The following is a 24503-nucleotide window of genomic DNA, read 5'->3' as shown; positions in this document are numbered from 1 at the left end:
CTGTTTAGCCTAGCATCTTTCCTTATGAATTGTAAGTATCCATAAAAGTACTAAGAGCCTTATTCAACAGTTTTAGATACGAGTCTTTCAACAAAATCAGAAGCATTTGTATGGCATATAGCAGTCGGGGGAATACTCTCATCTTGATTAGGTAGCATTTGCCTATATAAGACAGCGGTAAATATCTCCAAGATTGGAGGTCTGACAGCGTACGAGTAATCAGCCCAGGGAAATTAGCTTCATATAAGTCCGCCGGGTTCACTGGTATGTTTAGGCCTAGGTATACAAGTGAAGTATCTGCCCACAAAAGGGAAAGCCCTCTGTCCAGTCCTCTGTTGCACCTATATGTAGTGGTAATGCTTTGGTTTTTGATTTATTTGTAAGAAAACCAGAGACACATTCAAAATCAGATAACATCCGCAAATGTGCCCATGATACCCTGTCAAAGGCCTTATCTGCATCGCAGCTAACTAGGAGGGATTTGCCGTCAAGGTCAGATATGGACTGGGTCAAGGCGGCTACCACCTGTCGTATATTATGGACCCTGGAACAACCTTTTATAAATCTGGTCTGAGAGGGGTGCAGTAATTTAGGCAGTACTATTTGAAGCCGTTGTGCCATAATAGCTGTCAGTAATTTAATATCTTGGTTTAATAGGGATATAGGGTGATACGATGTAACTAATGTGGGGTCTTTACCAGGTTTTGGTAAGATTATGATCCTGGCCTGATTAAAATCAGGAGGAGGTTTTTTTTCCTGAGAGTATAGAGTTAAGCAAACTCAGCAGATGGGGCAGCAGGTGTGGGGATAACGGGGGTCATTCTGAGTTGTTCGATCGTTGCCGATTTTTGCTATGCTGCGATTTGTTGCAAATTGCGCATGCGCAAAGCACGCAGGGCGCATGCGCTTAGTTACTTAACTAAAAACTTAGCAGTTTTGCTGTGGATCCTGCGGTGCTTTTCAGCCACACTGCTGATCGGTGAATGATTGACAGGAAAGGGGTGTTTCTGGGTGGTGACTGAGCGTTTTCCGGGAGTGTGCTAAAAAACGCAGGCGTGTCAGGGAAAAACGCGGGAGTGTCTGGAGAAACGGGGGAGTGGCTGGCTGAACGCAGGACGTGTTTGTGACGTCAAACCAGGAACTAAACGGACCGAGCTGATCGCAATCTGGGAGTAGGTCTAGAGCTACTCAGAAACTGCAAAGAATTATTTAGTAGCAATTCTGCTAATCTTTCGTTCGCAAGCTAAGATACACTCCCAGAGGGCGGCGGCCTAGCGTGTGCAATGCTGCTAAAAGCAGCTAGCGAGCGAACAACTCGTAATGAGGGCCAACATTTTGTAATATTCGGCACTCAACCCGTCAGGACCTGGGGCTTTGCCATTAGTCAATCTACGGATAGCAGAACTAAGTTCTTGTTCCGAGATAGGGTCTACTAGAGATTCGCCTTCTGCTTCGGTCAATGGCTCTCATTCCGAGTTGGTCGCTCACTTGCTGCTTTTAGCAGCAGTGCAAACGCTAAGCCGCCACCCTCTGGGAGTGTATCTAAGCTTAGCAGAAGTGCGAACGAAAAGTTAGCAGAACAGTGCTGACATTTTTTCAAGCAGTTTCAGAGTAGCTGCAGACCTACTCCTTCCTTGCGATCACTTCAATCTGTTTAGTTCCTGCTTTGACGTCACAAACACGCCCTGCGTTCGGCCAGCCACTCCCCCGTTTCCCCAGGCACACCTGCGTTTTTACCTGACGCCTGCGTTTTTAAGCACACTCCCGGAAAACGGTCAGATACCACCAGTGGCGTGCGGTGAGGTCAGTGGCTGGAGTGAGGCACTGCAGCCATAATGTCCGCCGAATCCTGCCGATGCCCCTACCGCCGCCGAGCCACTGCCCGCTACTGCCCCTGAGCCGATGCCCACTGCCACCATCAATGGCCTACAAACTCGCCCACCATCAACTGACCCAGCCCTCCGCCACTAATTTGCATCTCAGTCCGATGCCGCCACTGCCGCCAATGCCCGCTGTCTGCCTGCTCATTATACTTGTGATATATTGTACATTTTTATAGAAAAATAAATAAAAATTAGTGTTTGGGACTGGGAAGGGAGTGGAAGGAGGACATGAATGCAATTTTGTTATCCAGGGCTTCCATTAACTTAACAGCACCGTTGATGCGGCGCTATTAAGTTTATGGAAGTCCTGGACAACAAAATAACCAGCAGTGGGTGACCGGGAGAGGGTGACGCCAGAGAGAGGGTGACAGCAGTGGGTGACAGGGAGTGGGTGACGCCAGGGAGAGGGTGACAGGAAAAGCTTGACAACAGGAAGAGCGGGATGCCAGGGAGAGAGTCACCAGGGAGAGGGTGACAGCAGTGGGTGATGCCAAGGAGAAGGTGACGGGGAGGGTGATGCCAGGGAGAGGGTGGCAGCAGTGGGTGACGCCGGAGAAACGGTGGCTGTAGTGGGTGACAGGGAGATGCCAGGAAAAGGGTAACCGCAGTAGCAGCGAGTGAGAGTGTAAAAGAGAGAAGTAAAGGGTGATGGGAACAGACAGTGAATGATAATTATATTGGTATTTATTACATGGACCTGCCTGGGCCTAGAACTGCGGGGCTCGGCGGTGACAAAAGCAGCCTGAACAGGAACCCGGGGTCGGAAAGAGAGAGAGAGAGTGAGAGAAGAGGGGAGAAGCGGGGGATCATGGCCCCGCTCCCCCTCTGGCCGGACTGGACTCACTGGCGTATATTTACTAAGGTCCCGATTTCATTCGAGTTGGCTTTTTTTTCTAAGTGTGATCTCGGGAATTTACTAAACACAAATCTCGGCAGTGTTGGGGCTATTCGTATTGAGATACACTGCCGACCACACAAATACGAATCAATAGACCATCGGTCAAACACGGCTGTTATTTAATAGAACTCGGTAATTTACTAAGGATTTGTATTCTCAATCACTGCCGACAATAGCCAAACACTGCCGGGGAAGCATGGAATTCATTAAAAAAATGGAGCTTTCAAATAGACCTGCTTTTTGCTGGCGTGTTGTGATAGTCATGCATGGATCAGTGAGATCTGTGCATGCAAATTTGTGGAAAAGGCTGTGAATGTGTTAAAATAAAAAAAAAAGAAATGCGTGGGTTCCCCCCATCTAAGTATAACCAGCCTCGGGCTCTTTGAGCCGGTCCTGGGTGTTTAAATACTGGGAAGAAAATTGGACAGGGGTTCCTTGTATTTAGACAACCAGCACCGGGCTCTTAGTCCAGTCCTGGTTCCAAAAATATGGGGGACAAAAGATGTAGGGGTCCCTCGTATTTTTAAAACCAGCACCGTGCTCCACTAGCCAGGGAGATAATGCCACAGCCGGGGAACACTTTTATATTGCTCCCTCCATCCGTGGCATTACCCCCCCAACTAGTCACCTCTGGCCGGGGTTCCCTGGAGGAGTGGGGACCCCTTAAATCAAGGGGTCCCCCCCTCCAGGCACCCAAGGGCCAGGGGTGAAGCCCGAAGCTGTCCCCAGCACCCCTGGGCGGTGGGTGCCGGGCTGATAGTCATAAGTGTTTAAAAAAAAGATATTGTTTTTTGTTGTGTGACTACAAGGCCCAGCAAGCCTCTCCCGCTTGCTGATACTTGGAGAACCACAAGTACCAGCATGCGGGAAAATAACGGGCCTGCTGGTACCTGTAGTTCTACAACAACAAAAAGACCCAAATAAAAACACAACACACACACACCGTGAAAGTAAAAATGTATTAAAACACACTTACGCACTCACACATACTTACCTACATCCCACGCCGAGAATCACGTCCACTTGTCCAGTAGAATCCAATTAGGGGTACCTGTAAAAATAAGAGAGATTACTTACCTACATCCCACGCCGAGAATCACGTCCACTTTTCCAGTAGAATCCAATTAGCGGTACCTGTAAAAATGAGAGAGATTATTTACCTACATCCCACGCCGAGAATCACGTCCACTTGTCCAGTAGAATCCAATTAGGGGTACCTGTAAAAATGAGAGAGAGAAAGAGAGAGAGAGATTACTTACCTACATCCTACACCGAGAATCACATCCACTTGAATCCAATAGGGGTACCTGTAGGGAAGAGAGAGAGAGAAAAAAAAAGAGAGAGAGAGAGAACACACACCGAGTGACACTGAGAGAAAGACTAAGCAGGTAATAAGGTGGGTACACACTGATAGATATATCTGCCGATCAATTGATCGGCAGATATATCTATGGACGGATCGGGCAGTGTGCTGTGCATACACACTGCCCGATCCAGCGGGGACTGACGTCATGAACTGGGCGGGCGTGTACACACGCCCGCCCAGTTCGGGTGTCAATCACCGCCGGCTGCCGCAGGATGTGTACGGGCGGCCGGCTGGTCGCCCGTACACACACAGCGACGCGCCAATATATCAGTAGATTTATTGGCCGTCGGCTGTGCTGCAGGGCTGACGCGATATGTCTGTGAACGACGGAGTTCACAGACATATCGCCCGTACACACTGGCCGATGGACCCGCGATATATCGGCCAGTGTGTACCCACCTTAAGAGACCGACAGAGAGGGAAACAGAAAAATAGAGAAAGAATCATAACAACAGAAATACAGAGGGGGGGGAGGGGGTGGAGACTGACACTGACCTGGATGAAGGTGCAGCCGGCCTCCAGCTGTTCCTTTTCTTTAGCATCGGCCCGGCGCAGGGAGAGTGTGACACAGGAGGGGGGGGGACATCACGGTCTCCAACTGCTCCTTCACTTAGGCCTCGGTCTGGCGCAGGGAGCGCGTGCCACAGGAGGAGGGGGGGGGGCGGAAGCGCCTGCATCACATCACGGCCTCGGTCCGGCGCAGGGAGAGCGTGCCACAGGAGGGGGCGGAAGCGCCCGCATCACATCACGGCCTCGGTCCGCCGCAGGGAGAGTGTGACACAGGAGGGGGGGCGGAAGCGCCCGCATCACATCACGGCCTCGGTCCGCTGCAGGGAGAGTGTGACACAGGAGGGGAGGGGGGGGCGGAAGCGCCCGCAACACATCACCGAGGAGCTTACAGCGACGGGACGGGAGCTTACATGACGGGAGGTGATCGCTCATACCGCAGCGTCTGGGTGATTGGACCAGCGGATCCAGCCCTGGATCCGCTGTCCAATCACATGTGCCCCTCTCAACGAGGCACTTATTCTAGTGCCGCTTTCACGTCCTTTATCAATGGGCTTTTAGAGCCCAGTGCTTGGCCCCGCCCCCCGCATTATTCCCATTCCCATTGACAACGAGAGGCACTGTTAACAGTGCCTCCAAAACGATTTAAATGTCTACAAATGAATACAAAAATATAACGAACATACTTATGACACAGTATATGTGTCATAAGTATCTTCCTTGTATTGTTTCACTCAGTAATGACAGGGGAGGCACTGGTTACCACCCAGAAACACCCACTTCCTGTCAATCACTGACCGATCAACAGAGCGACGGAAAAGAGTCGCTCGACCTTGTGTAAAACTGCATAGTTGTTTGTGAAAGTACGTCGCGCGTGCGCACTGCAGCCCGTATGCATGCGCAGAAATACCGATTTTTAGCCTGCTCGCTATGCTGCGAACGGAAGCTAGCGATCAACTCGGAATGACCCCCAAAATTCTTAACTTCGGCTTTCCTAATAAAATCCATGCCTAGGGAAGGACTGTCAGGGGGAGCAGTATAGAGGTGCTTATAGTAATCTAAGAAGGAATTTGCTATGTCAGGAGCTGATGTCAACTCTCCTGTATCTGAGATGATTTTCGGTATGTGTACTCGTGGCCGTTGGCTCTGAACTACAGACGCTAATAATTTGCCAACTTTTTTACCCTACCTAAAGTAATGATTCTTTTGATGGTCCAAAGAATACTGTGCCTCCTCAGTGCATAAGGAATCATACATTGACTTTGTATCGACATATAGCTTTTGATTCTCTGGGGTGTCATTGTGCAAAACATTGTAAGAATTAGAAACCGCTGAACTAAGCTCTTGCAGCCTACTATTTAGAGCCTTATGCTTAGCCGTGACATATGCGATTATGTGGTTCCTAAGTACCGGTTTGGATGCCGCCCAGTACAAATTAATATTGTCTGAATGTTGGATATTATCATCGACATAGTTTAAAAAGTATTGTTCTAGGGACGATCTGAAATCTGGGGAGTCTAGTAAATATGATGGGAACCTCCAATCAGTGATCGCAAAATATGCGCTACGGGCAGTGAGGGACTCGGATTTTAAAAGTGAGTGGGTCCCGCAGGACGCACTGTTTCTTGCTGACCGACGTCTCACAGCCAATACAAATCCCCAAGCCCTCCCTCACCAGCCAATAGCTGCCGGCAGCATCTCAACATCCAATCACCGCTGGAAGCGTCTTCCGATCCATGCGTGGCCCGAGACGTCCCTCCTCCCTGCACTGCCTCCGATCCACAGAATGTGCTGGCAACCGAGGAAATCACGGGGACCAGAGGTATGGCAGGCGCAGGAGGGAGCCGAACTACGCTGCAGCCAAGGAGCGTGACACAGGAGACTTCCGCCACACTCACTTTGGCTGTCTCCTGTATCTCTGAGGTTGCTGTCAGCGCCGGTACCTGCAGAGAGGAGGTACAGTGTGTTTACTGTTACGCTGCATCTTATTCCCCCAGCGTTCGTTCCACTCCCAATTACTAGTGCTCCCATCCTGCCCCCTGCAACCACTACTGCTCCCATCCTGCCCCCTACCACTACTGCACCCATCCTGCCTCCTGCTACAACCTCTACTGCACCTATCCTGCCCCCTTCGCCCATCCTGCCCCCTACCACCACTACTGCACCCATCCTGCCCCCTGCTACCACTACTGCTCCCATCCTTCCCCCTACCACTACTGCTCCCATCCTGCCTCCTGCTACCACCACCACTGCACCTATCCTTCCCTCTGCTACCACTACTGCACCTATCCTGCCCCCTGCTACCACTACTGCTCCCATCCTGCCTCCTGCTACCACCACCACTGCACCTATCCTTCCCTCTGCTACCACTACTGCACCTATCCTGCCCCCTGCTACCACTACTGCTCCCATCCTGCTTCCTGCTACCACCACTACTGCACCTATCCTGTCCCCTGCTACCACTACTGCTCCCATCCTGCCCCCTCTCACTACTGCTCCCATCCTGCCTCCTGCTACCACCACTACTGCACATATCCTTCCCTCTGCTACCACTACTGCACCTATCCTGCCCCCTGCTACCACTACTGCTCCCATCCTGCCCCCTACCACTACTGCTCCCATCCTGCACCCTGCTATCAATACTGCTCCCATCCTGCCCCCTGCTACCAGTACTGCTCCCATCCTTCCCCTGCTACCACTACTGCTCCCATCCTGCCTCCTGCTATCTCTACTGCACCCATTCTGCCCCCTGCTACCACCACTACTGCTCCCATCCTGCCTCCTGCTACCACCACTACTGCACCTATCCTGCCCCCTGCTACCACGACTGCTCCTATCCTGCACCCTACCACCACTACTGCACCCATCCTGCCCCCTGCTACCACTACTGCACCCATCCTGCCCCCTGCTACCACCACTACTGCATCTATCCTGCCCCATGCTACCACTACTGCACCCATCCTGCCCCCTGCTACCACTACTGCACCCATCCTGCCCCCTGCTACCACTACTGCACCCATCCTGCCCCCTGCTACCACCACTACTGCATCTATCCTGCCCCATGCTACCACTACTGCTCCCATCCTACCACTACTGCTTCCATCCTGCCTCCTGCTACCACCACTACTGTACATATCCTGCCCCCTGTTACCACTACTGCACCCATCCTGCCCCCTACCACCACCACTGCACTTATCCTGCCCCCTGCCACCACTACTGCTCCCATCCTGCCCCCTACCACCACTACTGCACCTATCCTTCCCTCTGCTACCACTACTGCTCCCATCCTGCCTCCTGCTAACACCACTACTGCACCCAGAGCCAGATTAAGGCTATGGGGGGCCTGGGGCGCTTCAAACATGGGGGTCCCTAACATAGAGGCAGGGAGATCAATTATATATATATATATATATATATATATATATATATATATATATATTGTAGTTATGTGACCGGTGGTCACAAGACCGACGGCTACATTTCGCTCCCCTCACAATCCCTACAGTCGGCATGCCCATCCTGCCTCCTACCACCACTACTGCACCTATCCTGCCCCTGCTACCACTACTGCACCCATCCTGCCCCCTGCTACCACTACTGCACCCATCCTGTCCCCTGCTACCACCACTACTGCACGTATCCTGCCCCCTGATGCCACTACTGCCCCCATCCCGCCTCCTGCTACCACCACTACTGCACCTATCCTTCCATCTGCTACCACTTTTGCTCACATCCTGCCTCCTGCTACCACCACTACTGCACCTATCCTGCCCCCTGCTACCACTACTGCTCTTATCCTGCCTCCTTCTACCACTACTGCACCCATCCTGCCCCCTTCTGCCACCACTACTGCACCCATCCTGCTCCCTGCTACCACAACTGCACCCATCCTGCCCCCTGCTACCACTACTGCACCCATCCTGCCCCCTGCTACCACCACTACTGCACGTATCCTGCCCCCGATACCACTACTGCTCCCATCCTGCCTCCTGCTACCACCACTACTGCACCTATCCTGCCCCCTGCTACCACTACTGCTCTTATCCTGCCTCCTGCTACCACTACTGCACCCATCCTGCCCTCTTCTACCACCACTACTGCACCCATCCTGCTCCCTGCTACCACTACTGCACCCATCCTGCCCCCTGCTACCACTACTGCACCCATCCTGCCCCCTGCTACCACCACTACTGCACGTATCCTGCCCCCTGATATCACAACTGCTCCCATCCTGCCTCCTGCTACCACCACTACTGCACCTATCCTTCCATCTGCTACCACTACTGCTCACATCCTGCCTCCTGCTACCACTACTGCACTCATCCTGCCCCCTGATACCACTACTGCTCACATCCTGCCCCCTGCTACCACTTGACTACTGCACCTATCCTACCCCCTGCTACCACTACTGCTCACATCCTACCTCCTGCTACCACCACTACTGCACCCATCCTGCTCCCTGCTACCACTACTGTACCCATCCTGTCCCCTTCTACCATCACAACTGCGCCCATCCTACTCCATGCTAGTACTACAGCTCCCATCCTGCCTCTTTCCACCTGTACTCATCCTAGCCCCCACACAGTTCACAGTATATAACCCTCATACTGACAAAATACCCATAATATGCACCCCCCATACCCACACAGTGCTTAGTATTCACACCCCCACAGTGTACATAACACCCTCCATAACCACACACTGCCCTGTATACACCCCCCACAGTGCCCATCATATGCACACCCCATACCCACACAGTGCTCATTATACACCCCCCCACTCCATACACAGTGACCAGCATACATAAACTCCCATATCCACATACAGTGCTCAGCATACACACAAGTGATCACCACACCCACACAGTTATCAGCATACACACAAACAATCCCCAAACCAATGCAGTGCCCAGCATACGCACACACCCCGTACTCAGACAGTGCCCAGCATAAGTGGTAGGGCTTCAACAAGGACACAGAGAAGCTGATCTTAAAAGTAGACGGGGAGCAGGAAGCACCGAATCCTGGGTACTGATGCCTCCCTACCCCTAACACTGCCTACAGCACTACCTGCACCTAACCCCCTATTTGCCCCCCAATACTGCCATAACTGCTATCTACCATGTGGGGCAGTCTAATACTATGTGGGGAGGCATAAGGGGAGCTCAAAAGCATACATTGCTATGGGACCCAGAAACATGTGATGTACGACCCCAATTTTTTAGTGAGGGGTCCCCGAGACCAACTAATTTTTCTGCTCAGCACAGTCACTGTCTAATTGAAGGAGAGTAATTTGGGAGAGGGAAGTTGTAATGAGAACCACGTTGGCGCGTGGTCTGAGATAGCAATATTCTCAATTTTTGAACAATGTACAGGGAAGTAGGAATGAGCCAGTAGTCAATCCTGGTAGACGTGTAATGTGGATGGGAGTAAAAGGTATATTTTCTCCCTACTGGGTGTTGAAACCTCCAAGGGTCAGAGAGATTCAATTAGTTTATTAATAAGGCAAGAGCTGCTGGTGTTGTATTAGGAGTAGCGTTATTTCCTTTGTCCAACGACTGGTTGATGGTGGCATTGAAATCCCCTCCGATAACTATATCCCCCGTAATCTGGAATACAAAGTCCATAAAAAAGGCATTATATGGGCCAGTTGGGACGTACAACGTGACTATCGTGTATACTACCATTCCAGTCGCAGTTTTACAAAGATAAAGCGCCATTCTGGATTACACAATTTATCTTAAACTGTATATTGTAAAGATTTGTTGATGATAAGGAGTACCCCATGCCATTTGGCATTATAAGAGGCTGAAACATAATCAGAGAACCAAACATCTCTAAGAGTATTAGGGTCACCGTCCCTCCAATGTGTTTCTTGCAGTACTGCAATATCTGGTTTAAACTGTTTTAAATGTTGCAGTACTTTCTTCCGCTTTAGTGGGGTGATAAGGCCTTCTACATTCCATGTGAGAAATTTTATGTGTTCCCGTGTAGTGACCATCACAGTTTGTGTGCGTGTCATCTTAACCAATGCCTAATTTTGGAAACCTAGAACCAGAGTCATACATAAGAAAGACAATCCCCCCTGTCTCAGCTTGCAGGGGAATCATCCAAGAAGGAAACATGTGTACCTTAAGTAAAAATGAAAAAACAAAATAACAAATACATGAAGCAGTCCTAATTAATTTTGTAATTTTACGAACACAGATGGACAGCCGGAAAGGCCGAACAAGTACATCGATAAATATACCGAATTTAAATATAAGAGGGGGGAGGAAAAAGGAGAGGACAGGAAAGCCTTCAACAGGAGGGCAGTAGGGAGGAAAGAGAGGAAGCCATTTGAACCTCATTAATTCAAACCTGCAACAATATGGTAATATCAAAAAGACAATGACCTGCAAGGAAAGAGTCACTAATATTATCAACCGTATATGCATAACAGTTCACAACATGGAGGTGATACTTGCGATGTTCGAACTTTTACCAGCATATTTTTGATGTATGGGAGGAAACTGGAGTACCCAGAAGAAACCAACACAAGAACAGGGAGAATATACAACTGCCACTCAGTTAGGGCCGTGGTGGGAATCAAACCCATGACCTCAGTGCTGTGAGGCAGTAATGCTAACTATCTGTACTGCCCTAAGTTGTCTGCAACTATGCAGCTGCAACACACCTAGAAATACACTTGTACAAGTCGTCATCATCGCTGTCATAGCATATTTGCACCAGTTCTACAAAAAAATCGGATAACTCAGCTTTGCCCATAGTTGCTCATAACGGATTTGTGTACAGAAAGTAGGGCAAGAGTGGTAAGTACCATACTACTGGAGCTAAAAGGAGACTCATCATCTCTTAAGAGATGATCTATACAGTACACATTGGATAGTAAGAAATATGAATTGTAGTCAAGATCCCAGTGGTCAGGATCCCAATGGTCAGATTCCTGACACCAGAAACCTGATGCTCACAATGCAGATGGATGCCCAAAGTACTCATAACCCTAATATTTACCTTGGGCATCTGTCGGCATTGTGAGAGTCAGGTTCTGGTGTCAGGATTCTGACCATTAAGATCCCGAGCGCCGGTATTTCCATGCCAACCCTAAGGAATATTACATGCTATAGACATACACAGTTGTTATTCTCAGCAGTATTCCTTTGGAGAGACGTCTTCTACTTGGAAGTGAAACACCTAAAATTATTTTTTATCGGTATCGGTTGCAACTGTATGTTAAATAGCCTCTTTATTAGGTGTACCTGTCCCCTTCTTGTTAATGCAAACATCTGATGAATCAATCACGTGTCAGTGACTCAATGCATAACACCATGCAGACATGGTCAAGAAGTTCTGTTGTTATTGAGACCAAACACCAGAATGAGGAAGAAATGTTATTTACACATGTACATCAATCCTTGAGTATACAAAAAATGGTGTGCAAAACAAAAGAATATCCAGCGGGTTTCAGTTCTTTAAGCAAAAATGCCTTATAATGAAAGATGTGAGAGGATAATGGGTAGAATAGTGCAAGCTGACAGGAAGAAGAGAGTAATTTCATGAATTACATCAGCGGTATTCAGAAGAGCATCTCTGACTATACAACATGTTAACCCTTACAGCAAAGATCAAACTGGGTTTGTGGGCAAACGCCTATCCTACAAAGCACTAGAAAGGTATGACCGATTGTGGCCACTGTGTGTACTTTGCAATTTAAAGTTGTTTTTTTGTTTGTTTTTTAAGAGAACATTTAAAATAGGGACAAAATGGTCGCTGTATCTCCCTGAGTTGTGGTAGCCCACACAGCCCTTTGGTTATGATTTGATGATATCATAATATGTATTCCTTTGTGTTTTTTCAGTTTACACTATCGGTACAAAACCCAGAGAAACCTGTAGCACCAGGTCTTCAAGTGACAGCAACTGTGGAATATCATCCAACCAATAAGGAAGACATGCATGACAAGTTACTTGTTCTGGTTGATAAGGATGTCATTGAGGTCCCATTACTAGGGTATGTTATTATTTCTCTATTATGTAATATATTTAAAAACATTTTTTTTTTCCCGATAGTACTCAACTTAAACCATTTTAGTTATGTGACACAGTAGTGGGATTCGAAGTAGACATACCATCTCTGTGTATTGTAATCACTTTTATTGTAAGTCTCTCCACTCCTGTTCTGTCTCCAACATTCTATTCCTCATCATTAGTGTCCTTTTCTTCCTTGCGTGTCTACTCCCCTGGATTGTTTTCTTCCCTGCACCCCAATCATCAGATAATTCTCCCATTTGCTCTGGCTTGTCCTGATCCTTCTCCTTCCTATTGTTGCTTTGCACAGTTAAGGCCCTTTACAATCCCCAGTACCTGCTCATGCTTACATTTTACAATGCAAAACACCCTATCCACCTTGTAATTTTAATCCTCACTCACCAACCTTATCCACCTCTTTCCACCCTGGTTCCTTTGCACTCTGGAAAGATGTTTTTAAGGAAATTGCATTCATATATGAACTACTAACTTCAACATGCTTGCCTTAAGTAAAACCATTCTAACTTTCTCTGAGTCTACATCCAATAAAGAACTTGTCTTATGCAGATTAATCACCCACACTCCCAGGAAACATGGCAGAATAGGACCCTTCTTTCTCCACACTATACCTTCTGAGCCACACTTCCAGACCAAGGGTTAATCTCCTAATTCCATAACATATTTGCTGCCTAGCTCACTTATTTGGTAAATATTTTACCTACCTACTGTCATACTAGGTGTTTTTGACTTTTACAACCTCACTATTTCTGATACCACAAAACTATTTTGCCTACTTTCTCCTTGCAGTGCTCTTCATCAGTGGCGGAACTTGTGAGTTATGGACCCAGGTGCAAAACTATACTTTGGGCCCCTCTCCTGTGCCCTAACCCAAGTTCATGATATAACACATGCCAGTGGATGACGGGGAGAGGCAGGGGTGATGTGGCAAGGCAGAGGGTAAAAAGGAAAGGGGCAGATGGTGAAATGGAGTCAGTGGGTGAGACAGTGGGTGACAGGGAGAGGCAATGGGTGAATCAGGAAGAATTCACAGCTGTTTGTGTCTTAGAGGCAGTACGTGGCTGTGATCATCATAACTGATAGGTGGCAGGACTCCACTATCAGTCTGACTTAGATGGCGACAGATGCTGCTGCTGCTGCACACTGCCTTATCTCCCTGAGGTAATGGGCTGCCCCTCAGGCTGTTGGGCCCACCCATGCCAGATTCATATGCACCACCCACCTGCCTATTCCAGACTTAGTTAACGTCCCCTGAATCCAAGGATGAAGCCTCTGCTCTCATCTCATCATCTCACCTCATAATCGGCCTCTTTTCTCTGACGTCCTAAGTGGATGCTGGGGACTCCGTCAGGACCATGGGGATTAGCGGCTCCGCAGGAGACAGGGCACAAAAGTAAAAGCTTTAGGATCAGGTGGTGTGCACTGGCTCCTCCCCCTATGACCCTCCTCCAAGCCTCAGTTAGATTTTTGTGCCCGGCCGAGAAGGGTGCAATCTAGGTGGCTCTCCTAAAGAGCTGCTTAGAGTAAAAGTTTGTTAGGTTTTTTATTTTCAGTGAGTCCTGCTGGCAACAGGCTCACTGCTACGAGGGACTTAGGGGAGAGAAGTGAACTCACCTGCGTGCAGGATGGATTGGCTTCTTAGGCTACTGGACACCATTAGCTCCAGAGGGAGTCGGAACACAGGTCTCACCCTGGGGTTCGTCCCGGAGCCGCGCCGCCGACCCCCCTTGCAGATGCCGAAAAGTGAAGGTCCAGAAACGGCGGCAGAAGACTCTTCAGTCTTCATAAGGTAGCGCACAGCACTGCAGCTGTGCGCCATTGTTGTCAGCACACTTCATAGCAGCGGTCACTGAGGGTGCAGGGCGCTGGGGGGGGGCGCCCTGGGCAGCAATGATAGTACCTTATTCTGGCTAAAAATACATCACATATAGCCCCTGGGGGCTATATGGATGTATTTAACCCCTGCCAGGTCTCAGAAAAACGGGAGAAGAAGCCCGCCGAAAAGGGGGCGGGGCCTATTCTCCTCAGCACACAGCGCCATTTTCCCTCACAGAAATGCTGGTGGGAAGGCTCCCAGGCTCTCCCCTGCACTGCACTACAGAAACAGGGTTAAAACAGAGAGGGGGGGCACTTATTTGGCGATATATATATATATATATATATATTAAAATGCTATAAGGGAAAAACACTTATATAAAGGTTGTCCCTGTATAATTATAGCGTTTTTGGTGTGTGCTGGCAAACTCTCCCTCTGTCTCCCCAAAGGGCTAGTGGGGTCCTGTCCTCTATCAGAGCATTCCCTGTGTGTGTGCTGTGTGTCGGTACGTGTGTGTCGACATGTATGAGGACGATGTTGGTGAGGAGGCGGAGCAATTGCCTGAAATGGTGATGTCACTCTCTAGGGCAGGCATGTCCAAACTGCGGCCCTCCAGCTGTTGAGAAACTACACATCCCAGCATGCCCTGATACAGCTTTAGCATTCTCTGAAAGCAAAACTGTGTCAGGGCATGCTGGGATATGTAGTTTCTCAACAGCTGGAGGGCCGCAGTTTGGACATGCTTGCTCTAGGGAGTCGACACCGGAATGGATGGCTTATTTAAGGAATTACGTGATAATGTCAACACGCTGCAAGGTCGGTTGACGACATGAGACGGCCGGCAAACAAATTAGTACCTGTCCAGGCGTCTCAAACACCGTCAGGGGCTGTAAAACGCTCATTTACCTCAGTCGGTCGACACAGACACGGACACTGACTCCAGTGTCGACGGTGAAGAAACAAACGTATTTTCCTTTAGGGCCACACGTTACATGTTAAGGGCAATGAAGGAGGTGTTACATATTTCTGATACTACAAGTACCACAAGAAGGGTATTATGTGGGGTGTGAAAAAACTACCTGTAGTTTTTCCTGAATCAGATAAATTAAATGAAGTGTGTGATGATGCGTGGGTTTCCCCCGATAGAAAATTATTGGCGGTATACCCTTTCCCGCCAGAAGTTAGGGCGCGTTGGGAAACACCCTTTAGGGTGGATAAGGCGCTCACACGCTTATCAAAACAAGTGGCGGTACCGTCTCCAGATAGGGCCGCCCTCAAGGAGCCAGCTGAGAGGCTGAAAAATATCCTAAAAAGGTATATACACACATACTGGTGTTATACTGCGACCAGCGATCGCCTCAGCCTGGATGTGCAGCGCTGGGGTGGCTTGGTCGGATTCCCTGACTGAAAATATTGATACCCTTGACAGGGACAGTATTTTATTGACTATAGAGCATTTAAAGGATGCATTTCTATATATGCGAGATGCACAGAGGGATATTTACACTCTGGCATCAAGAGTAAGTGCGATGTCCATATCTGCCAGAAGATGTTTATGGACACGACAGTGGTCAGGTGATGCAGATTCCAAACGGCACATGGAAGTATTGCCGTATAAAGGGGAGGAGTTATTTGGGGTCGGTCCATCGGACCTGGTGGCCTCGGCAACAGCTGGAAAATCCACCTTTTTTACCCCAAATCACATCTCAGCAGAAAAAGACACCGTCTTTTCAGCCTCAGTCCTTTCGTCCCCATAAGGGCAAGCGGGCAAAAGGCCAGTCATATCTGCCCAGGGATAGAGGAAAGGGAAGAAGACTGCAGCAGGCAGCCCATTCCCAGGAACAGAAGCCCTCCACAGCTTCTGCCAAGTCCTCAGCATGACGCTGGGGCCGTACAAGCGGACTCAAGTGCGGTGGGGGGTCGTCTCAAGAGTTTCAGCGCGTAGTGGGCTCACTCGCAAGTGGACCCCTGGATCCTACAAGTAGTATCCCAGGGGTACAGACTGGAAATTCGAGACGTCTCCCCCTCGCAGGCTCCTGATGTCTGCTTTACCAACGTCTTCCTCCGACAGGGAGGCAGTATTGGAAACAATTCACAAGCTGTATTCCCAGCAGGTGATAATCAAAGTACCCCTCCTACAACAAGGAAAGGGGTATTATTCCACACTATATTGTGGTACTGAAGCCAGACGGCTCGGTGAGACCTATTCTAAATGGGAAATCTTTGAACACTTACATACAAAGGTTCAAATCAAGATGGAGTCACTCAGAGCAGTGATAGCGAACCAGGAAGAAGGGGACTATATGGTGTCCCTGGACATCAAGGATGCTTACCTCCATGTCCCAAATTGCCCTTCTCTCCAAGGGTACCTCAGGTTCGTGGTACGGAACTGTCACTATCAGTTTCAGACGCTGCCGTTTGGATTGTCCACGGCACCCCGGGTCTTTACCAAAGTAATGGCCGAAATGATGATTCTTCTTCAAAGAAAAGGCGTCTTAATTATCCCTTACTTGGACGATCTCCTGATAAGGGCAAGGTCCAGAGAACAGTTGGAAGTCGGAGTAGCACTATCTCAAGTAGTTCTACGACAGCACGGGTGGATTCTAAATATCCAAAATCGCAGCCGTTTCCGACGACACGTCTGCTGTTCCTAGGGATGGTTCTGGACACAGTCCAGAAAAAGGTGTTTCTCCCGGAGGAGAAAGCCAGGGAGTTATCCGAGCTAGTCAGGAACCTCCTAAAACCAGGAAAAGTGTCAGTGCATCATTGCACAAGAGTCCTGGGAAAAATGGTGGCTTATTACGAAGCGATTCCATTCGGCAGATTCCACGCAAGAACTTTTCAGTGGGATCTGCTGGACAAATGGTCCGGATCGCATTTTCAGATGCATCAGCGGATAACCCTATCTCCAAGGACAAGGGTGTCTCTCCTGTGGTGGTTACAGAGTGCTCATCTTCTAGAGGGCCGCAGATTCGGCATTCAGGTTGGATGCTGGTGACCACGGAGGCCAGCCTGAGAGGCTGGGGAGCAGTCACACAGGGAAAAAATTTCCAGGGAGTGTGATCAAGTCTGGAGATTTTTCTCCACATAAATATACTGGAGCTAAGGGCAATTTACAATGCTCTAAGATTGCTAGATGTTGTCAGGGCCCTGAAAATATAGTTTCCAGGACGGCTGGAGTCAGGAAAACTGACTTGCTGTTATCCTGTATGCACCCAACAAACTGGGTGCTCTTGCTTCTAAGCAGACGATTGCTAGTTGGATGTGTAGTACAATTCAGCTTGCACATTCTGTGGCAGGCCTGCCACGGCCAAAATATGTAAATGCCCATTCCACAAGGAAGGTGGGCTCATCTTGGGCGGCTGCCCGAGGGGTCTCGGCTTTACAACTTTGCCGAGCTGATACTTGGTCAGGGGCACACCCTGACTGAGGAGGACCTGGAGTTCTCTCATTCGGTGCTGCAGAGTCATCCGCACTCTCCCGCCCGTTTGGGAGCTTTGGTATAATCCCCATGGTCCTGACGGAGTCCCCAGCATCCACTTAGGACGTCAGAGAAAATAAGAATTTACTTACCGATAATTCTATTTCTCGTAGTCCGTAGTGGATGCTGGGCGCCCATCCCAAGTGCGGATTGTCTGCAATACTTGTACATAGTTATTGTTACAAAAATCGGGTTATTATTGTTGTGAGCCATCTTTTCAGAGGCTCCGCTGTTATCATGCTGTTAACTGGGTTCAGATCACAGGTTGTACAGTGTGATTGGTGTGGCTGGTATGAGTCTTACCCGGGATTCAAAATCCTTCCTTATTGTGTACGCTCGTCCGGGCACAGTATCCTAACTGAGGCTTGGAGGAGGGTCATAGGGGGAGGAGCCAGTGCACACCACCTGATCCTAAAGCTTTTACTTTTGTGCCCTGTCTCCTGCGGAGCCGCTAATCCCCATGGTCCTGACGGAGTCCCCAGCATCCACTACGGACTACGAGAAATAGAATTATCGGTAAGTAAATTCTTATTTATTTCCCTAAACTCACTCATCATCTTCATGCTCCCTCTGTATCACTGTATGAATGCCTTTAGCTGACCTCTGCTACCTGTCACTCTCGGCTGGCAAATTCATATTCTCTGTTAGACACCAATCCATCTCACCAATCAGAAAAGAAACCATCTCTTGAACATGTCTCTCTTGCAACTATTACTTTATTTTTCTCCTTTTTGTCTTCATCTATTAGATGACTTGCTTACAGTATTCTGGGCCTGATTCAGAGCCACATGCAAACAGCACACAATGCTGATTGTTCATGCAGTCGAGCAAGTTTTTACAACTGCGCATGTGCAAAAATGTCTAAAAACCACTATGTCACATGCATTACACAATGCGTATACACAGCGGTGACGCTGCAGTTGAGGCATGTTGTATCAGAAATGTTGAAATGTAATGGGCATTCCTGAGCAGTGATTGGGAGTTGGCTAGAATGCATGCAAAAAATTGTCCATTCAGCAGATGTGTTATGAGTGTCGCGGGATTGTCTTGTAAAAGGCTGCTTACACAGCTGCACAGACACAAGCATAAGAGGCCATTATCAGTTGGACAAAATGCACCTGCTTTAGCAAGTTTTTTTATTTTGTGACCGATGGCGGTGTCTAAGAATTATTAATATTATTCTTATTGTTATTATTTGTATGGTGCAACAAAATGTGATATTATTCTTAGAATAAGCAATCCATGATCACAACGTAGACAGATGGGATCAAAGTCACTGACTATGGGGGTTATTCAGGTTGTATCGCTAAGTGATGCAACCACAATAACCCCATCTGAGTAGAGATGAGCGGGTTCGGTTCCTCGGAATCCGAACCCCCCCGAACTTCAGCCTTTTTACACGGGTCCGAGGCAGACTCGGATCTTCCCGCCTTGCTCGGCTAACCCGAGCGCGCCCGAACGTCATCATCCCGCTGTCAGATTCTCGCGAGGCTCGTATTCTATCGCGAGACTCGGATTCTATATAAGGAGCCGCGCGTCGCCGCCATTTTCACACGTGCATTGAGATTGATAGGGAGAGGACGTGGCTGGCGTCCTCTCCGTTAGAATAGATAGAGACACTTGAGTTGATTACTTAGTAATTTTGGGGAGCATTAGGAGTACTCAGAGTGCAGAGTTTTGCTGATAGTTAGTTACTAGTGACTGACCACCACCAGTTTTATTTATTATTTAATATAATCCGTTCTCTGCCTGAAAAAAAACGATACACAGTCACATACTATATCTGTGCTCAGCCTCAGTGTGCTGCATGATAATATCATCTATGTATATCTGACTGTGCTGAGTGCTCACTGCTCACACAGCTGAATTGTGGGGGAGACTGGGGTGCAGTTATAGCAGGAGTACAGTGCACACTTTTGCTGCCAGTGTGACTGACCAGTGACCACCAGTATATTGTCTGACTGAAAAAGTTAAACACTCCTGTGGTGTTTTTTTATTTTATTCTATAAACGCATTCTGCTGACAGTGTCCAGCAGGTCCGTCATTCATTATATTATATAAATATTTACCTGCAGTAGTGTTATATTTTTTTTGTTCATCTCTATCATCTTTATCATCTCTATATTAGCAGACGCAGTACGGTAGTCCACGGCTGTGGCTACCTCTGTGTCGTCAGTGCTCGTCCATAATTGTATACCTACCTGTGGTGGGGTTTTTTTTTCTATCTTCTTCATACTAGTAGTTTAGGAGTCTGCTGACAGTGTCCAGCAGGTCCGTCATTATATTATATATACCTGCAGTAGTGATATATATATATTTTTTATATCATTATCATCTCTATACTAGCAGACGCAGTACGGTAGTCCACGGCTGTAGCTACCTCTGTGTCGTCAGTGCTCGTCCATAAATGTATACCTACCTGTGGTGGGGTTTTTTTTCTATCTTCTTCATACTAGTAGTTTAGGAGTCTGCTGACAGTGTCCAGCAGGTCCGTCATTATATTATATACACCTGCAGTAGTGATATATATATTTTTTTTATATCATTATCATCTCTATACTAGCAGACGCAGTACGGTAGTCCACGGCTGTGGCTACCTCTGTGTCGTCAGTGCTCGTCCATAATTGTATACCTACCTGTGGTGGGGTTTTTTTTTCTATCTTCTTCATACTAGTAGTTTAGGAGTCTGCTGACAGTGTCCAGCAGGTCCGTCATTATATTATATATACCTGCAGTAGTGATATATATATATTTTTTATATCATTATCATCTCTATACTAGCAGACGCAGTACGGTAGTCCACGGCTGTAGCTACCTCTGTGTTGTCAGTGCTCGTCCATAATTGTATACCTACCTGTGGTGGGGTTTTTTTTTCTATCTTCTTCATACTAGTAGTTTAGGAGTCTGCTGACAGTGTCCAGCAGGTCCGTCATTATATTATATATACCTGCAGTAGTGATATATATATATTTTTTATATCATCATCTCTATACTAGCAGACGCAGTACGGTAGTCCGCGGCTGTGGCTACCTCTGTGTCGTCAGTGCTCGTCCATAATTGTATACCTACCTGTGGTGGGGTTTTTTTTTCTATCTTCTTCATACTAGTAGTTTAGGAGTCTGCTGACAGTGTCCAGCAGGTCCGTCATTATATTATATATACCTGCAGTAGTGATATATATATATTTTTTATATCATCATCTCTATACTAGCAGACGCAGTACGGTAGTCCGCGGCTGTGGCTACCTCTGTGTCGTCAGTGCTCGTCCATAATTGTATACCTACCCGTGGTGGGGTTTTTTTTTCTATCTTCTTCATACTAGTAGTTTAGGAGTCTGCTGACAGTGTCCAGCAGGTCCGTCATTATATTATATATACCTGCAGTAGTGATATATATATATTTTTTATATCATTATCATCTCTATACTAGCAGACGCAGTACGGTAGTCCACGGCTGTAGCTACCTCTGTGTCGTCAGTCACTCGTCATCCATAAGTATACTAGTATCCATCCATCTCCATTGTTTACCTGAGGTGCCTTTTAGTTGTGCCTATTAAAATATGGAGAACAAAAATGTTGAGGTTCCAAAAATAGGGAAAGATCAAGATCCACTTCCACCTCGTGCTGAAGCTGCTGCCACTAGTCATGGCCGAGACGATGAAATTCCATCAACGTCGTCTGCCAAGGCCGATGCCCAATGTCATAGTACAGAGCATGTAAAATCCAAAACACAAAATATCAGTAAAAAAAGGACTCAAAAATCTAAAATAAAATCGTCAAAGGAGAAGCGTAAACTTGCCAATATGCCATTTACCACACGGAGTGGCAAGGAATGGCTGAGGCCCTGGCCTATGTTCATGGCTAGTGGTTCAGCTTCACATGAGGATGGAAGCACTCAGCCTCTCGCTAGAAAAATGAAAAGACTTAAGCTGGCAAAAGCACAGCAAAGAACTGTGCGTTCTTCGAAATCACAAATCCACAAGGAGAGTCCAATTGTGTCGGTTGCGATGCCTGACCTTCCCAACACTGGACGTGAAGAGCATGCTCCTTCCACCATTTGCACGCCCCCTGCAAGTGCTGGAAGGAGCACCCGCAGTCCAGTTCCTGATAGTCAGATTGAAGATGTCAGTGTTGAAGTACACCAGGATGAGGAGGATATGGGTGTTGCTGGCGCTGGGGAGGAAATTGACAAGGAGGATTCTGATGGTGAGGTGGTTTGTTTAAGTCAGGCACCCGGGGAGACACCTGTTGTCCGTGGGAGGAATATGGCTATTGACATGCCTGGTGAAAATACCAAAAAAATCAGCTCTTCGGTGTGGAAGTATTTCAACAGAAATGCGGACAACAGGTGTCAAGCCGTGTGTTGCCTTTGTCAAGCTGTAATAAGTAGGGGTAAGGACGTTAACCACCTCGGAACATCCTCCCTTATACGTCACCTGCAGCGCATTCATCATAAGTCAGTGACAAGTTCAAAAACTTTGGGCGACAGCGGAAGCAGTCCACTGACCAGTAAATCCCTTCCTCTTGTAACCAAGCTCACGCAAACCACCCCACCAACTCCCTCAGTGTCAATTTCCTCCTTCCCCAGGAATACCAATAGTCCTGCAGGCCATGTCACTGGCAATTCTGACGAGTCCTCTCCTGCCTGGGATTCCTCCGATGCATCCTTGAGTGTAACACCTACTGCTGCTGTTGTTGCTGCTGGGAGTCGATGGTCATCCCAGAGGGGAAGTCGTAAGACCACTTTTACTACTTCCACCAAGCAATTGACTGTCCAACAGTCCTTTGCGAGGAAGATGAAATATCACAGCAGTCATCCTGCTGCAAAGCGGATAACTGAGGCCTTGGCATCCTGGGCGGTGAGAAACGTGGTTCCGGTATCCATCATTACTGCAGAGCCAACTATAGACTTGATTGAGGTACTGTGTCCCCGGTACCAAATACCATCTAGGTTCCATTTCTCTAGGCAGGCGATACCGAAAATGTACACAGACCTCAGAAAAAGACTCACCAGTGTCCTAAAAAATGCAGTTGTACCCAATGTCCACTTAACCACGGACATGTGGACAAGTGGAGCAGGGCAGACTGAGGACTACATGACTGTGACAGCCCACTGGGTAGATGTATTGACTCCCGCCGCAAGAACAGCAGCGGCGGCACCAGTAGCAGCATCTCGCAAATGCCAACTCTTTCCTAGGCAGGCTACGCTTTGTATCACCGCTTTCCAGAATACGCACACAGCTAAAAACCTCTTACGGCAACTGAGGAAGATCATCGCAGAATGGCTTACCCCAATTGGACTCTCCTGTGGATTTGTGGCATCGGACAACGCCAGCAATATTGTGTGTGCATTAAATATGGGCAAATTCCAGCACGTCCCATGTTTTGCACATACCTTGAATTTGGTGGTGCAGAATTATTTAAAAAACGAGAGGGGCGTGCAAGAGATGCTGTCGGTGGCCAGAAGAATTGCGGGACACTTTCGGCGTACAGGCACCACGTACAGAAGACTGGAGCAACACCAAAAACGCCTGAACCTGCCCTGCCATCATCTGAAGCAAGAAGTGGTAACGAGGTGGAATTCAACCCTATATATGCTTCAGAGGTTGGAGGAGCAGCAAAAGGCCATTCAAGCCTATACAATTGAGCACGATATAGGAGGTGGAATGCACCTGTCTCAAGCGCAGTGGAGAATGATTTCAACGTTGTGCAAGGTTCTGCAACCTTTTGAACTTGCCACACGTGAAGTCAGTTCAGACACTGCCAGCCTGAGTCAGGTCATTCCCCTCATCAGGCTTTTGCAGAAGAAGCTGGAGACATTGAAGGAGGAGCTAACACTGAGCGATTCCGCTAGGCATGTGGGACTTGTGGATGGAGCCCTTAATTCGCTTAACAAGGATTCACGGGTGGTCAATCTGTTGAAATCAGAGCACTACATTTTGGCCACCGTGCTCGATCCTAGATTTAAAGCCTACCTTGGATCTCTCTTTCCGGCAGACACAAGTCTGCAGGGGTTCAAAGAACTGCTGGTGAGAAAATTGTCAAGTCAAGCGGAACGCGACCTGTCAACATCTCCTCCTTCACATTCTCCCGCAACTGGGGGTGCGAGGAAAAGGCTCAGAATTCCGAGCCCACCCGCTGGCGGTGATGCAGTGCAGTCTGGAGCGACTGCTGATGCTGACATCTGGTCCGGACTGAAGGACCTGACAACGATTACGGACATGTCGTCTACTGTCACTGCATATGATTCTCTCACCATTGAAAGAATGGTGGAGGATTATATGAGTGACCGCATCCAAGTAGGCACGTCAGACAGTCTGTACGTATACTGGCAGGAAAAAGAGGCAATTTGGAGGCCCTTGCACAAACTGGCTTTATTCTACCTAAGTTGCCCTCCCACAAGTGTGTACTCCGAAAGAGTGTTTAGTGCCGCCGCTCACCTTGTCAGCAATCGGCGTACGAGGTTACTTCCAGAAAATGTGGAGAAGATGATGTTCATTAAAATGAAT

General features: G+C 48.2%; 1 protein-coding gene across 6 annotated transcripts in view; it reads left to right on the top strand.

The window, feature by feature from the left end:
• The window catches only part of CFAP47 (cilia and flagella associated protein 47), a 1065013-nt gene that overhangs the window by 36666 nt on the left and 1003844 nt on the right, over positions 1-24503 (top strand). For all 6 annotated transcript variants that reach the window (XM_063953487.1, XM_063953488.1, XM_063953489.1 and 3 more), the window contains exon 3: positions 12512-12663. In XM_063953487.1, the coding sequence (XP_063809557.1) occupies positions 12512-12663 (152 nt within the window). The remainder of the gene's footprint in view (positions 1-12511; positions 12664-24503) is intronic.

Source organism: Pseudophryne corroboree, chromosome 2 (assembly GCF_028390025.1).
Source record: "Pseudophryne corroboree isolate aPseCor3 chromosome 2, aPseCor3.hap2, whole genome shotgun sequence".
In the NCBI taxonomy this organism is placed as follows: domain Eukaryota; kingdom Metazoa; phylum Chordata; class Amphibia; order Anura; family Myobatrachidae; genus Pseudophryne; species Pseudophryne corroboree.
This window is presented reverse-complemented; position numbering and strand designations above follow the sequence as displayed.